The 14,281-nt window shown below is 41.8% G+C and overlaps 1 protein-coding gene across 9 annotated transcripts in view; it reads left to right on the top strand.

The window, feature by feature from the left end:
- Sh2d4b (SH2 domain containing 4B) overlaps positions 1-14,281 on the top strand; it is a 90,817-nt gene that overhangs the window by 17,893 nt on the left and 58,643 nt on the right. For 7 of the 9 annotated variants that reach the window (XR_383190.3, XM_006519136.2, XM_006519137.3 and 4 more), the window contains 2 exons: positions 10,206-10,365; positions 11,768-11,915. Coding sequence is in view for 7 of the 9 variants with exons in the window: in XM_006519136.2 (XP_006519199.1) it covers positions 10,206-10,365; positions 11,768-11,915 (308 nt within the window). In the remaining 2 variants the exon portion in view is untranslated. Of the gene's footprint in view, positions 1-8,965; positions 10,046-10,205; positions 10,366-11,767; positions 11,916-13,191; positions 13,265-14,281 lie in introns of those variants that run through there. The other 2 variants (XM_006519139.3, XM_017316060.1) reach the window with 2 other exon arrangements.

Below are 14,281 nucleotides of genomic sequence, written 5' to 3'. Positions count from 1 at the left end.
AAGATGACAATAGGGCATATGCCCTGACCTCATGGGGAAGATGAAACGAGATGGCCCCAATAAAACTCAATATGCTATTAAGATATTGATTTGCAGTAGCTTAACAATACGGCTTTTACACCTCAGCAGGTTATTTTTGTTTTCCTAGAAGATCAAATTGATAGCTTAGAGCAAGTGACACCTACATTCAGGGAACGCACCTGTTGTTGGGGCCACCTACCTGCAGGATTCTCTGAGAGACGTTATAAAGCCACACATGTTTTTACCTTTAGGAATGGTGAATAGACATGGTGGGTGAGCTGTGCACGGTATCTTGTGGTCCCCAGTGTCTCCTGGTTCCTTACTGCCTAGAAGGTATGATTCAGTCATTTCATGGCCAGCTAGTTAGCATATTTCTAAGTCTGGATTCTCTCGAGATACAGAATCATCAGAATGGAAATGTATTTACAACTTTATTTTAAGAAATCAGTTCACAGGTCTAACATCTATGCTGAAACTCGAGCAGCAGTTCTAGGTTATAGACTTCTTGGGGAAACCTTGGTTTTCCTCTTTCATTCCCAAGGCTTATAGCTGATTGGATGAGGTCTGCTACACCATGGAGGCCCATGTGTTCTATTAAAAGTCAACTGATTGTAAGTACCAATAAATCCTTTAGTGTAATACTGAGATGGCATAGCAAGCATCACAGCACCTTATCTAACCATGTAGCCACATGAAACTAACCATCTCAGGGCAGAGGAAGTAGCTCAGCAGGTAAAGGTGTTTGTTACCAAACATGAGAACCTCAGTTTGATCTCCAGGAAGGGACTCTTGCAAGTTGGCCCCTGACCTACACATATGTTCTCTATCATGCAGACCCACACATATGCATAAACATGTACAGATTTAGAAATGAATGTAATAAAAAATTCCCCAGCACAGTATGCAATTAATCCTATGCACATATGCTAAGCATTTATTGTATGCAATGTGTCTCTGTGATGAGAAATTCCAGTGCTCTGTTCACCAGTCTCAGATATCAGGCTATGTCCTCGGGCATATTGGTGAAGATATCTTATGGAAAAGAGGATTTCTTTCAAGTAATGGATCAGAATCTCACGATTTTAAGGAAACTTGATCTGGAGCCAGCAAGTGGACTAGAGGCAGGGCTGTTGTTTCCATCACCCGTGTCTCTGCCCTCTGTTCCAGATGAAAAGCTCCTCAGGCTGTTGATTTGCAAGCAGTACTTCCCTCCGCACCCCCCCCCCCCCCATGCTATCCAGCATCTCCCAGTGCTATTTAGTGTCTTTGCAATGCGATGCAGTGTTTCTCCCCTGCTACCTGATGTCTTTTTGCCAGGCAGTGTCGCTGCCAAGCTATTCAATTGTTAGAACACAGTCCAAGAATGGAGTCCTGTGAAAATTGTAAGTGCTTGAGAGACAACTCCATGAAAACAGACCTCAGTTTCTTGAAACATGGAATTGTCCTTGGAATGTTTTCATGCCCTTCCCAGCTGTAGTGGATAGGGGTGAGCTTACTTCAGATTATCCATTATAACTGGATATTGTTATTTGTTTATATACCTCTACAGAAAAACTTTTTTTTTTTCCTACTTGTAACTTGTCCTTGTGATTATAAACTTTACTCTGGTGACTCTTAACCCTCAGAGTATAAATTGTCTTATACCTTGAATGAAGTTGGCATGAGACTTTAGTCTACCTTATTTTTAGGCTCCATTCTCCCAGGGCCCGCCCACTATACCTAGAACTGTAAGCATCCAGTGTCTCCTCTATGCCATCTACTGTCTTCCCCATGTTATCCAATGTATTCCCGTGCTATCCAATGTCTCCCTCATGCTAGCTAATGTCCCCATGTTATCCAAGTCTGAATTCCTGTAGCCTTGAATGACCCTCGTTCTTTTGCATCTGAATTTAGATTCCATCCCTCTAGATTCTGGTCTACATTTATGAGAAAACGGGGCCTTGGTGACAGTGGGGCTGTTTTCTGTCACAGTTCCAGCTTTGAAAGGTATAACTAGGAAAGAATTCAGTTATAGTAGGTTAATGACAGATAATTCCTCAGTTAGGGTGAACCATCTTGTCTTCCTAAAGATGATCCATCTTGTTCTGCTTGGCTAGGACATTCCTTGTTTGAAAGCCCTCCATGTTGGATACCTTTGACCATTCAGGCTGACTAGGATTCCTGTTGTCATTCTTGCATCAGTAAATACACCTCGGTGAAAACATCCAAAGAGAAAGTTGGTGCCTTGTAAATGCAGGGCAGACCCATCAAAGCGATGAGAAGTCTTTCAGTACCTCTCCTGGAGACACTGCTCAGGCAGCTAGGTTTTGGAGGGAGCATGGCAAATCAGTTGTGTTTTATCTCCAGATTCCCAGCATTTTAAAGTACAAAGTACCTTTCTATCTGGAGGAGAACCTGAGTCTACACACTAATTCCTTGACAGCTTAAATGTGAACATGTGTGTGATGTAAGTTAAGAGTTGAAAAAAATTGTTTTTGCATATGAATGTTAGTTTAGTAGTTTTTTTTTTTGTTTTTTTTTTTTTTTTGTTGTTGTTGAAAACAAACCTCTTAAACCTTCATTTTCTTGGCACTGTTGTTGAAAAGCCATCAGCCAAATAAAGCATGTGTAGCTCCATTACTGGACTCTGCTAGTTAACCAGTGTATGTGTCTATCCTAACATGAACACCATAGTGGTTGTGGCTTTCTAGTAAATCTGAAAGCTGTTGCTTTGTAGTGAACTTCAAGCTGTAAATATATAGGTCATCCAAACTTGTTCTTTTCCAAGGTGTATATTCTTTATTACGGCTCTTCTATTATGCCAAATCTTAGAATCATCCTTTATGCTCGGAATTTAAGGTAGCATCGAAGGTTTGCATCAATTTGGTCTTTTAGAACATTTGTTCTTCTAAATAAGAAGAGATCTGGCTATATAGTTCAGGTTGGCATCTAATGACCCTTCTGCCTCAGCCTACCAGGTCCCAGGATTCTAGGTATGTCCCCCTACACCATGGCCATATTTGTTGATTCATTTTTCTGTTACGAATCCATGGCTTATTTGCCCCTTTTAGACTGTTGTGAGCAATACATCTATGAACATTTATGCACAAAGTTGTTTGCTGGTTGGTTGTTCTTTTTGAGATATGACTTTAATATACAGCATAGGCTGGCCTCAAACTCACAGGGATCCTCCTGCATCATCCCTCCAGGTGCTGGCTTTACATGTGTATGGTACTGTGCCTGGCCTCACATGGACATTTCTGCATGGAAACATGGTTTCATTTCTTTTGGTTGGATCACTGGAGTATCTTGTAACCTATACTCCAAGCAGCCGTTACAAGTGGATGTGTTTTTCTCTATTTTTGCCAATTCTTATTATTATCTGTCTTATGAATACCTAGTGTCTGTGGCAAGTTATGTTATTATAGTATTAGTCATGTGTGTGTGTGTGTTTGTGTGTGTGTGTGTATGCATGTGCCATCACATATGTATGGAGGTCAGAAGACAACTTGTAGGAGTCCGTTCTCTCATTTCATCGTGTGAGTATCCAGGACTGAACTCAGGCCATCAGGTCTGGCAGCAAGCACCTTTACCTGCTAAGTTGTTTTGCTGGTTCACATTATGTCTTTAAGAATAATACTTAAAAACTTCTCATTCAAATCATTTGAGGGTATAGGAATAATAAAAACGGGCGTGCCTGTGTTTTCTCCTTTGAGAGAATTTTAAGAATCTTTCCACTCTTGAAGCCATTGTACCTTTCTGTGCTTTTCAGTGTTTTATGAGCAAGATGACAGTTCACTCCTGTTTGGATACTGTATTTTTAATTGGTAGTGAAATTAAGTATTTTGATATGTCTATCAGGCATGTACAGGAATTCTTTGTGTATCGCAGCTATCAGTTCCCTCCCTTTAATCAGTATAAGGAAATTGAGCTGTCTTATTATGGAATCATTCTCAAGTATGGTTTCTGGATTCCTGGAAAAATTTGAGACTCCTCTGGGGTGGTCTATATGTTCTTCCCCAACACCCCTCACCCCCTATTTTTCAATATAGGATTTCTCTGTGTAGCCTGGCTGTCTTAGACTTGCTTTGTAGACCAGGCTGGAATTGAACTCACAGAGATATTCCTGCCTTTGCCTCCTGGGTCCTGGGATTAAAGGCGTGTCCCACCATGCCTGGTTAAAACTATGCTTCTTTTAACCGTACTCGTACTGAGGCTGTAAAATCAATAGTGGGTGCCTCATTTAATATTTGGAATGTCTCCCAAAGCCTCACATGTTGAAGGCTTGGTCCTATTTGGTTTGGTGCTATTTGGAAGTTCTGGTACTGTTGGTCTGGTAGAAAGCGACACTGGTCCCTGAGCATCTATTCCCAGAAGGGATTATGGGACATCACTCTCTTCCTCTCTTGGTCATGACACATCTGTTTGGGTGTATGAGTCCACCGTGGTGTGATATTCACCACAGATACTGGTCTGCTTTCACATGTGCTGAAATCCACAAACTGTAAGCCCAAATGAACCTTTCTTCTTTGTTAGTTGACTAGCTTAGGAATTTGTCACAGTGATGGAAAGTTAACCAACGCAGGGAGGAAATCTACTGGCACCATACTGGTAGTGGCCAATGTATTTTTCATCATTCTGTACAAGTGAATGATGGCTTCGTTCCACTATGAAATAGTAAACATTTTATCATGTGACAAATGATATGGCCATGGAAAGCATTGCTCCTGCTGCAGGATGCAGGGGTATCTTGAAAAGAAGTTGTGTGCTTGTTTCAGTAATTTGATAAATTAGCCTCTGTCATAGTTCCCGTTTTTACTTAAGAAAAGATTGCCAGGCAATGATATATGTATTTTTCATAGGTGACTACTTAAAAATGAGCAAAGAGAATCTGTTACTTCAGGAAAAGGAATTGACAAAGCTTACACCGATGATAAAATTTCTGCTTTCAAGCAAAAAGGCTAAAGTTTTTGAAAAATGTCTTTCTGCTACAATGAACTTCCAAGTTGCCCAATGTGTAATCCGTTGCCTCGTAAGATCATGATGGCATTTGCAAATGTGACTTTTCTGATTCTGTAAGATAAAATCTATATTTGGGAGATCTGTTTGATGCTGTTTTCCAAAGAACCAATGCGCAAAGTACCAAAGTCATGTATGAGTACAGTTCACAGTAGAATAAGAACCAGTGGGAGAGATCTGTCTGTCTGTCTGTCTGCCTGCCTGCCTGCCTGCCTGCCTGTCTGTCTTGTTTGGTAGCCAGGCTGGCCTTGAGTACTGATTCTCCTATGTCTGCATTCCTTGTAGCTGGGAAAACTAGCATGTACAAAAGTATGCTTTAAATCCTAGCACTTAGGAGGCAGATGCAGGCAGATTTCTCTGATTTTGAGGCTAGCCTTCTCTACCCAGTGAATTCCAGTGCAGCCATTGTTACTTCTATAGAGAGATCCTGTCTCCAAAACCAAACACAATAACAATGAACAAACAAACAAAACACTTGCTTGTGGCTAGAGAGATGACTCAGTGCTCGCAGCTCTTTCTGAGGACCAGGGTTTGGTTTCCAGCATCCGTATCATGCCAATCACAGCCACCTATATCTCCCAGCTACACACAACACACACACACACACACACACACACACACACACACACACACACACACACACACACACACATACACACACACACACACACACATACACACACACACACACATACACACACACATACACACACACACACATACACACACACACACACACACACATACACACACACACACACACACACACACACACACACACACACACACACACACACACCAAAATAAAACAGAGGTAAAATCTTGTGGAAAAAAACCTTTAGATCATTTATTTGAAGTAATTCAGACTTACTTTAGAAGAATTGCAAGCTCGGTGAATTTCTATAACATTCCCACCCAACATCCCTTAATGGTAACATCTTTACACAATGAATGGCTTTTAATATAAAAATCTCAGTGGCCTTATTGGTTTGGTTTAGATTTCATGTAGTAACTAACCTTTAGGAATCTACTACTAGCTGGACATGGTGGCACATGCTTATAACCTAGCACCGAAGGAGTTGAGGCAGGAGGAGTATCATACAATCAAAACCACTGGGGCTATAAAATGAGTCCGGGGAAAGCCTAGCCTACATAGCAAGACTTTATCTCTAAACAAACAAACAAACAAACAAATGAAGTATCCATTATTTATCTGAGACTTTATACAGTATTTATGACTACCTGGGAAAAAGTGAGGTCTTCTCCACTCTTCATTTTTCCAAGTACACGTGAATGATTCTTTTATATACTTCAACAAAAATTATCTCTCATGAAAGAGTGAACTCAGGAGAAGATATTAGAACCACTTTTGCTTTCAGTTAGGCTGGATATTAAATACATTTACAAAAAAGTGCAAAACGAAGTCCTATTTTTAAAGATAATAAATCACAAAGGAATTTATTTTAAAACAAATCTTGGTATACATGAAGTTTTTTCATTTGTTAAAGAGAAGAGGAGATTTGCATATTAATGAGATAGATATTAATGGGATAGATACTGGTGAGCTTTAAACTTGTTTTGAGATTCCATCCATGTACACAATGAAGCGTCATGCGCCTTATTTTCTCCACCAGCTCCTTCTATGCCCCCAGCACATCCCTTCCTAACTTCATGTTTGTTTTTTTAAATAACCCACTAGGTCCAGCTAGTGCTGTCCATGTATACATCTAGAGACTCAAGTATTTATGTCAGCATCTCTCTGATCCTTCTCCCTGCTTTACATTCCACATGTGTGTGGGTTCATATGATGTTTGTGTGTCTGTGTCTGGCTTCCTACACTTATCACAGTGTCCCTAGGTTCACCTATATGGTTGACAATAATATGATTTTCCACTTTTCTAGGGCCAAATAATATTTTACCATACACATGTATCATATTTTCTTTCTTTTTTTATTTTTAAGTTGTTTTTATGTGTGTATGTCTCTTGGTGGACACAGGTAGATTCCATGTCAGTTGTGTGCAGTGCCACAACGAACATGAGTGTGCAGACATCTCTGACAGAATGACTTCATTTCTTTTGGATATACACACATATCCATTTTCAGAGAAATTTCTGTACTGTTTTCTGTAATGGCTGCATTAATTCACATTCTTACATCAGAGTACAAATGTCCCTTTACTTCTGTGGACCTTAAGCTTTTATTTAAAAAAAAATTACTTTATGTATATGGGTGTTTCTCTTGCATCTGTGCACCACATGTACACAGTACCTACTAGGGTAGAATAGGGTGTTAGATTCTCCAGAACTAGAGATCCAGATAGTTGTGAGCTGCCATCTGGGTACTGGGAGTAGAATTCAAGTCCTCTGTAAGAGCAACAAGTAGCCACTGAGCCATCTCTCCAGCCCAGTGCTTCTCAAGTATCCTAATGCTATAAATGTATTAACTCCTCATGTCGTGGTGACCTCCAACCATAGCATTGTTTTTATTGCTACTTTTTTGAATCCCAGTGTAAATATCTGAAATGCAGGATATCTGATATGTAACCCCTGTGAAATGACCATTCAAGCCCCCAAAGGGGTCATGAACCACAGGTTCAGAACCACTGCTATAGCCCCTGTCCCCAGGGATTTCAGCTTTATATATTTGTAGCTCACCCTTCTAACAGGCACGGAGTGATACCCCACAGTATTTTGACTTGAGCTTCTCTGATGATTAGTGAGGTTGAATGTTTTCTCTAACAGCTGACCATTTGTATGTATTCTTTTAAGAGATATCTATCCAAGCCCCAGTTCCCATTTGAAAACAGAATTGCTTGTTTTCTTTATACAGTGTTGCTTGACTTCTTTATGTATTTGGGTGGTAACCCTTAATAAGGTGTATGGTTTTCAGGAATCCTTTTCTCTCTCCATAGGTTGCCTCTTCACTCTTCACTCTGATCGCTGCTTCTTCTTCTTCTTCTTCTTCTTCTTCTTCTTCTTCTTCTTCTTCTTCTTCTTCTTCTTCTTCTTCTTCTTCTTCTTCTTCTTCTGCTTCTTCTTCTTCTTCCTTCTTCTTCTTCTTCTTCTTCTTCTTCTTCTTCTTCTTCTTCTTCTTCTTCTTCTTCTTCTTCTTCTTCTTCTTCTTCTTCTTCTTCTTCTCCTCCTTCTCCTTCTCCTTCTCCTTCTCCTTCTCCTTCTCCTTCTTCCTCCTCCTTCTCCTTCTCCTCCTCCCCTCCTTCTCCCCCTCCCCCTCCTTCTCAACTATGTATCTAGGAGTAAGGCAGTCAGCTGAGCCTTTAGGACAGAGGCTCAGTGATTGGGGCCCTAATGATAATTCTGCTGTTTTATAAAATATAGGTTTTTTTTCCCCAAGAAATCATCTTCTACTGTTACATACTGGGCTTGTAACTATTTGAAATAAATAAATTTCTAAAATTTTCCTACTTGACCTTGAGTAAGGAGTCAAGGAGGCTGAAAACCTTATTGTAGAGAGCTGTGTAATGCCAGGAAGTTTTGGCAAGAAGTCAGACATCTCAGTTGTGAGCTTGTCATGCTGGGACAGCCTCTGGGAAACACTGCCATAGGCACACACAAGGTCCTGGAGGCTGAGAGTTTATTGAGCACCATCTGCTGTTGTACTGGCTAGTTTTGTGTCAACTTGACACAGCTGGAGTTATCACAGAGAAAGGAGCTGCAGTTGAGGAAATGCCTCCATGAGATCCAGCTCTGGGGCATTTCTTCAATTAGTGATCAAGGGGGAAAGGCCCCTTGTGGGTGGTGCCATCTCTGGGCTGGGAGTCTTGGTTCTTTAAGAGAGCAGGCTGAGCAAGCCAGGTGAGGCAAGCTAGTAAGGAACATCCCTCCATGGCCTCTGCATCAGCTCCTGCTTCCTGACCTGCTTAAGTTCCAGACCTGACTTCCTTGGTAATGAACAGCAGTATGGAAGTGTAAGCCTAATAAACCCTTTCCTCCCCAATTTGCTTCTTGGTCATGATGTTTGTGCAGGAATAGAAACCCTGACTAAGACAGCTGTGGTGGATAGTAGAGAGCGCATGCTCACAGCCACTGGGTTCTAAGGAATCCCATTCAAGGAGACAGGAAAAAACTCTTCACAATTTCACCTTTTGCATGTGTTGTGTGTGTGTGTGTGTGTGTGTGTGTGTGTGTGTGTGTGAGAGAGAGAGAGAGAGAGAGAGAGAGAGAGAGAGAGAGAGAGAGAGAGAGACAGACTACATTGCCTCAGTTAGCCTGGAATTCATGATCCTCCTGCCTCCACCTACAGAGTGCTGGGATCACAGGCATTCACCACCATACCAAATTCATCTCTTACAATTTGGAACCTAATTTATTTCTAATCCCATATTTCTGTATTCTACTTTTCCTCTTTCACGTCCCCCTGCAAAACACTTGATTCCTTCTTGAATTTCATTGGTTTCTTTTTCTCTTAACAGTGTGTCAAATGCATCTAAAATATGTTGTTAATGTTTCATTTCCAAATTCCTAATTCAGAAAACACAGGGTCTGCTTTTTAAGTTCTAATGAGCCTGTGTCATTTCTACCAGCTGTTTTGTTCCTGCATGCCTGGACCTCCAGCTGTTTGGCCTGCTAGATATCACTTACCCAGCTGCTAAAGAAAGATGCAGGGTTTCTATTGCTGTGGCAAGCCTGTCACCATGGAACACTGCTGGTCTAGTCAGTGGAGCCTGCTGTTATTGGCTTTCAGTGGCTATATCTAGCAAAGGTTCATTTCTTGCCCAAATTACAGCATGATGTATATCACAGAGACACCAGGCTCTAGGCTGCTTTGTCTTGCCACTCTACCATTTCTGATTCCTTCTTTTTAGTCAGTGGATAGGAAAACAAGAGGCCAGAGAAGGCTCACTGGCACCCAACTGTCTCAATCCAGGAATAGCACACATAGTTTTCTACAGAGAATATCATGCTGTCCCTTGATATTTTTGTTGGTCTGGACCTCATGAAAGCTCACCTCTGACTCCAGCCTCGTGTGCTGGCTTCGCTGTGTGTTGCTGCCTAGAGGGAATGATGTAAGGGAACTTCTTGAACCTGTATTCAGGCCACTGTTGCTCTATTGAGTTGTGTGATAACTATAGAACATGCGCTAGCACCAGGTTGGCTTGCTTGCTCTTTAACTGGAAACTATGTGTTTCTTCTTTTCTCTCTCTTCCTCCTCCCACTGTGAGGCAGCGAGCAACAAGCATCTCCAGTGGCTTCTGGGAGCAGATGGTGAGGTCTGGGTGTGGGTCATGGGCGAAGGCCCTGGAGACAAGCCCTACGAAGAGATATCTGAAGAACTGATTGCAGAGAGGGCCCGGCTGCAAGCACAGAAAGAGGCTGAAGAGCTCTGGTGAGAGGTGCTGGCTGGGAGGGTGCTGGGTAGGGCCTGAGCCTGGAGTCTTGGGGAGATCTAAGCCATGAGTGGAAAAATGAGGTGCTGATGAGGTTGGCTGTGTTGAGTTCTGTAAAGATCAAGTGACCAAGACATCAGAGTCTTCCATCAGTAAACCTTGTGGGTTCCAGTGTTAGACCCAGCTGCCCGCTAATCTGGGACCTCAGTTTTTTCCTGTTGGGGATATGACCTTAAAACCTAACACCCCTTCCTGTATGTATGAAGTGTGCATTCACCTGGGTGTTATGGACAGCATGGTGTGTGTGTTTTGGCATGTTCATGTACTCATGTGCCCCTGTTTATGTGCACATGTGTGTGTAAAAGCCAGAGGTCAATGTCAGATGTCTTCTTTTGTTGCTCTCCACACTATTTTTTGAGGCAGGGTCTCCCATGGAACCTGTAGCTCACCAGTGCAGCTAGATTGTGTGGTCAGTGAGTTTTCTGGATTCTCCTGTTTCTGTCTCCTTACTGCTGTGATTATAAGCATGTGTTACTGCATCCAGATTTATATGAAGACGCTAGGGATCTGAATTCACTTCCTGTGCTCACAATGGCAAGTCCTTTACCAACTTAACTGTTTCCATACATAGCCCAAGCCACTGTGCAAAGTTTCCTCCAGGATGGTCTTCCCGTGGGGCTTCATCTTGGCTATGTGTTGTTTCTCTGCACATTATTTACATTTTAACAGTAGAAGAACAGCTAAGTCTTCAGGAAAGTTTGGAGTCAGACTTTATCAAAAACTTAATTTTTTCTTTCTTGTCAAACTTGGAAATCTATATAACGGTGCCTCCAGCATCTTCCACCATCAAGTTTGAATGATGGTGTTTTAGTTGTGAAATTGTAAAAACATGTAAAGAAGGCTGAAGACTAGAATGAGTTGAAGAGCACCCACCACCCATCACCCAAGCTAACCATGAGGACTATTTAAGAGACAAAAATGACTTTATTTATACCTTGCCAAATCCTATCAGTTCAAATCCTTGTGCTGTTGAAGATTCTTATGTAGTGCTCTGTTACACAGGAATACAGCCCATTTGTGTTTTTGATAGACATTTAAGTTGCATATCATTTCTTTTATAAACCTCTGCTGAGCATCTACAATATACACCATCTTCTACTTGAGTAAGAAACGGGACTTTCGTGTCTTGCTTCTCGGCTTCCAGAATGGTGCTGCTGTTTGACCATTCCCTACAAGAGTGTCATCTCTCCCCTCCTTTACCATGTTGAGTTCAGTTTATCGTTGTCTTTGCTGTTCTGTGCACCAAAGGAAGCCTGCTTGTTGCTTTTATTTGAAGTTACACAGAGTCATCATCTTCTAGTTTTTTCACCAAACTTACCCCTGCTGCTGCTCTCTTGGAAGGAGACAGAAGGAAGCAGAGATCACCAAGAAGTTCCGGGATGCCTTGGCCAATGAGAAAGCTCGGATTCTGGCAGAGAAGTGGAAAGTGGAGATGGAGGACCGCAAGGCTGCTAAAATTTTGGAGGAACGTATACACGAGGAATTCAAGGTGGGTGTGTATGAGGGGCACCTGCGCTTGCCTCCAAGCTCAGTGTGGCCACCCTCTCATTTGAATCTGTTCTTGGCCATTGGTTTGTCTTGGGTGTGTTACAAGACAGAAATCTGGCGTGCCTGTGCAGGAAGGAACTTGACACACCTTAGGCCCATCTTTTTTTGTTGTTGTTGTATAGATGAGGGAAATGAGGGCCACATGAGTAAAGGGAATTGCCAAGGCCACATATGACAGGGGTTGAGTACAGAGTCAAGAACAGAATATTGGCCCTTCTCTGCCCCAAATGGAGAATGCTGTGAAATGGGGCCCCAGGAACGAGCTTCCAACCAGATCAGCTAGAACTCACTTCCAGCTCTACTACTGACTATTTTGTGACTCTGAGATGCTTGCTAAACTTCTCTGAGAAATCACCTTGTTTTTGGCAAAATAATAAAAAGTTTTTTTTTCTTTTTTCTTTTTCTCTTCTCTTCTCTTCTCTTCTCTTCTCTTCTCTTCTCTTCTCTTCTCTTCTCTTCTCTTCTCTTCTCTCCTCTCCTCTCCTCTCCTCTCCTCTCCTCTCCTCTCCTCTCCTCTCCTCTCCTCTCCTACCCTACCCTACCCTACCCTACCCTCACCTCTTCTTTTCTTTCTTTCTTTCTTTCTTTCTTTCTTTCTTTCTTTCTTTCTTTCTTTCTTTCTTTCTTTCTTTTTTTTTTTTTTTTTTGATCAGGGTCTTTCTATGTATCTCTGGCTGACCTTAAATTCCCTAGAAAGTTATTTACCTCTGCCTCTCACTTCCTGTGATTAAAGATCTTTGCCAGCATGTCTGGGAGGACTTTTATTTTTAATGAACATTTGGGGAGAGGACCTAAGTGTTTTTCTGGCCTAGGAATGGCTGATCATTTGGTGGTGTTAGCTAAATCTAGAAGATCTTGGAATCGGTAAATGAGTTTCATGGTTTTCTGCTAGTGTGATGGTCAGCTTTAATTGTCATCTTGACACACTCTAGAATCACCCGGGAAAGGAGTCTTCATGAGGAGCTGCTTAAATTAACTGGTCCATGGACCAGTCTGTGCAGCATTATCTTGATCACATTAATTGATGTATGAAGATTCAGCCAAAAAGTGGCAGCAGTTCGCTGTACTTGGACCCTGGACTATATAAAGGAGGGGGTGAGCTGAGTGCAAGCACACATACATTTATTTTCTCTCTGCTCTTGACTGGATATGGCTGTTTTGAGTTCCTGCTGCCTTGACTTCACAACAATGATGGACTGCAACCTACAGTTATGAACTAAAATAACTCCTTTCCCCGAGTTGCTTTTGTCAGAGCATTTTATCACAGCGACAGAACGGAAACTACAACAGGTAGGGAGCTTAAATCACCTGAAAACATTTTTTTTTTGTTATTGTAATAATATGGGTGGAATACATTTATTTAATAGAAAACAAAAAAATACAGATAAGCAGAAAAAATCATTATCAATTCCCATATTGTACTGTTTTGTAAATTGTATTATTGAAATCAAACATAGCTGGACATTATTCAAGGAAAGAAAACAGAATTTGAGGCTGAGAATACAGTATGTACAGAGCTCTGGGCTTCATAGTCAACGTTTGCCAAAAGCAAAACTTAAAACAAAAAACATGTTTGTTTTTGGTAACTATTGAAAGTAGGAGAGGGAGCTGAAATTCCCCAGTGTTTGCAGCAGTGATTTATGGGAGCGAGGACTGCCAGACTGCAGGGGACAGCTTGCCCTCAGCAGTTAGAGAAGGGAAGAAGCTAGGAGAAGCCAGTCAGAGTCAGCATCTAACTAAATGCTGCATTCCTTTGGCCAAGCAGTGAAGTGGGGGATCTGTCCTCCCTTAGTAGCTGGGATCTGTCCTCCCTTCTAGTGGTTACAGTGCAAAGAACAACTCTCGGGGCCTTGAGACACATGCTTCTGGGATGGAGAAGATGTTATCACAAAGGTAAGTTCCTTAGGGAGTGCTCTAAGAACATACAGCCTGGTCAGGTGCAGGCTAGACCACATTGCACATTTGGCTTGGATTCATGCCAGGGAAGGGGTCTTCCGAGCTGGAAGCTAAACTGGAGCTTGGTCCAGTCTGTCCATGCACAGGTTTGGAAGGAGTTCAGCTTTGAATTCCACTTGTCAGTGTCTTCATAGTATTTTGGCCTTTTAAAGCCTGTTCCTCCTCAGCAATTACATCGTGGGGATGTGGAGAGAGTTTCCTTAGCCGTCCTTGCTCTTCTTAGTTTTGGTTATTGTGTTTTCACATGTATGGAAGCTCAAGACATTCATGAGTCAAGTTCCCCAATCTTATCTGGGCTTTAAGCCTAGAAGCTTGACTGTATTTGCTTTTATACATTTTCACGCCTCTGCT

Source organism: Mus musculus, chromosome 14, assembly GCF_000001635.26.
Source record: "Mus musculus strain C57BL/6J chromosome 14, GRCm38.p6 C57BL/6J".
Classification (NCBI taxonomy): domain Eukaryota; kingdom Metazoa; phylum Chordata; class Mammalia; order Rodentia; family Muridae; genus Mus; species Mus musculus.
The sequence above is the reverse complement of the archived record's forward strand: the minus strand, read 5'-3'. Positions and strand labels throughout refer to the sequence as shown.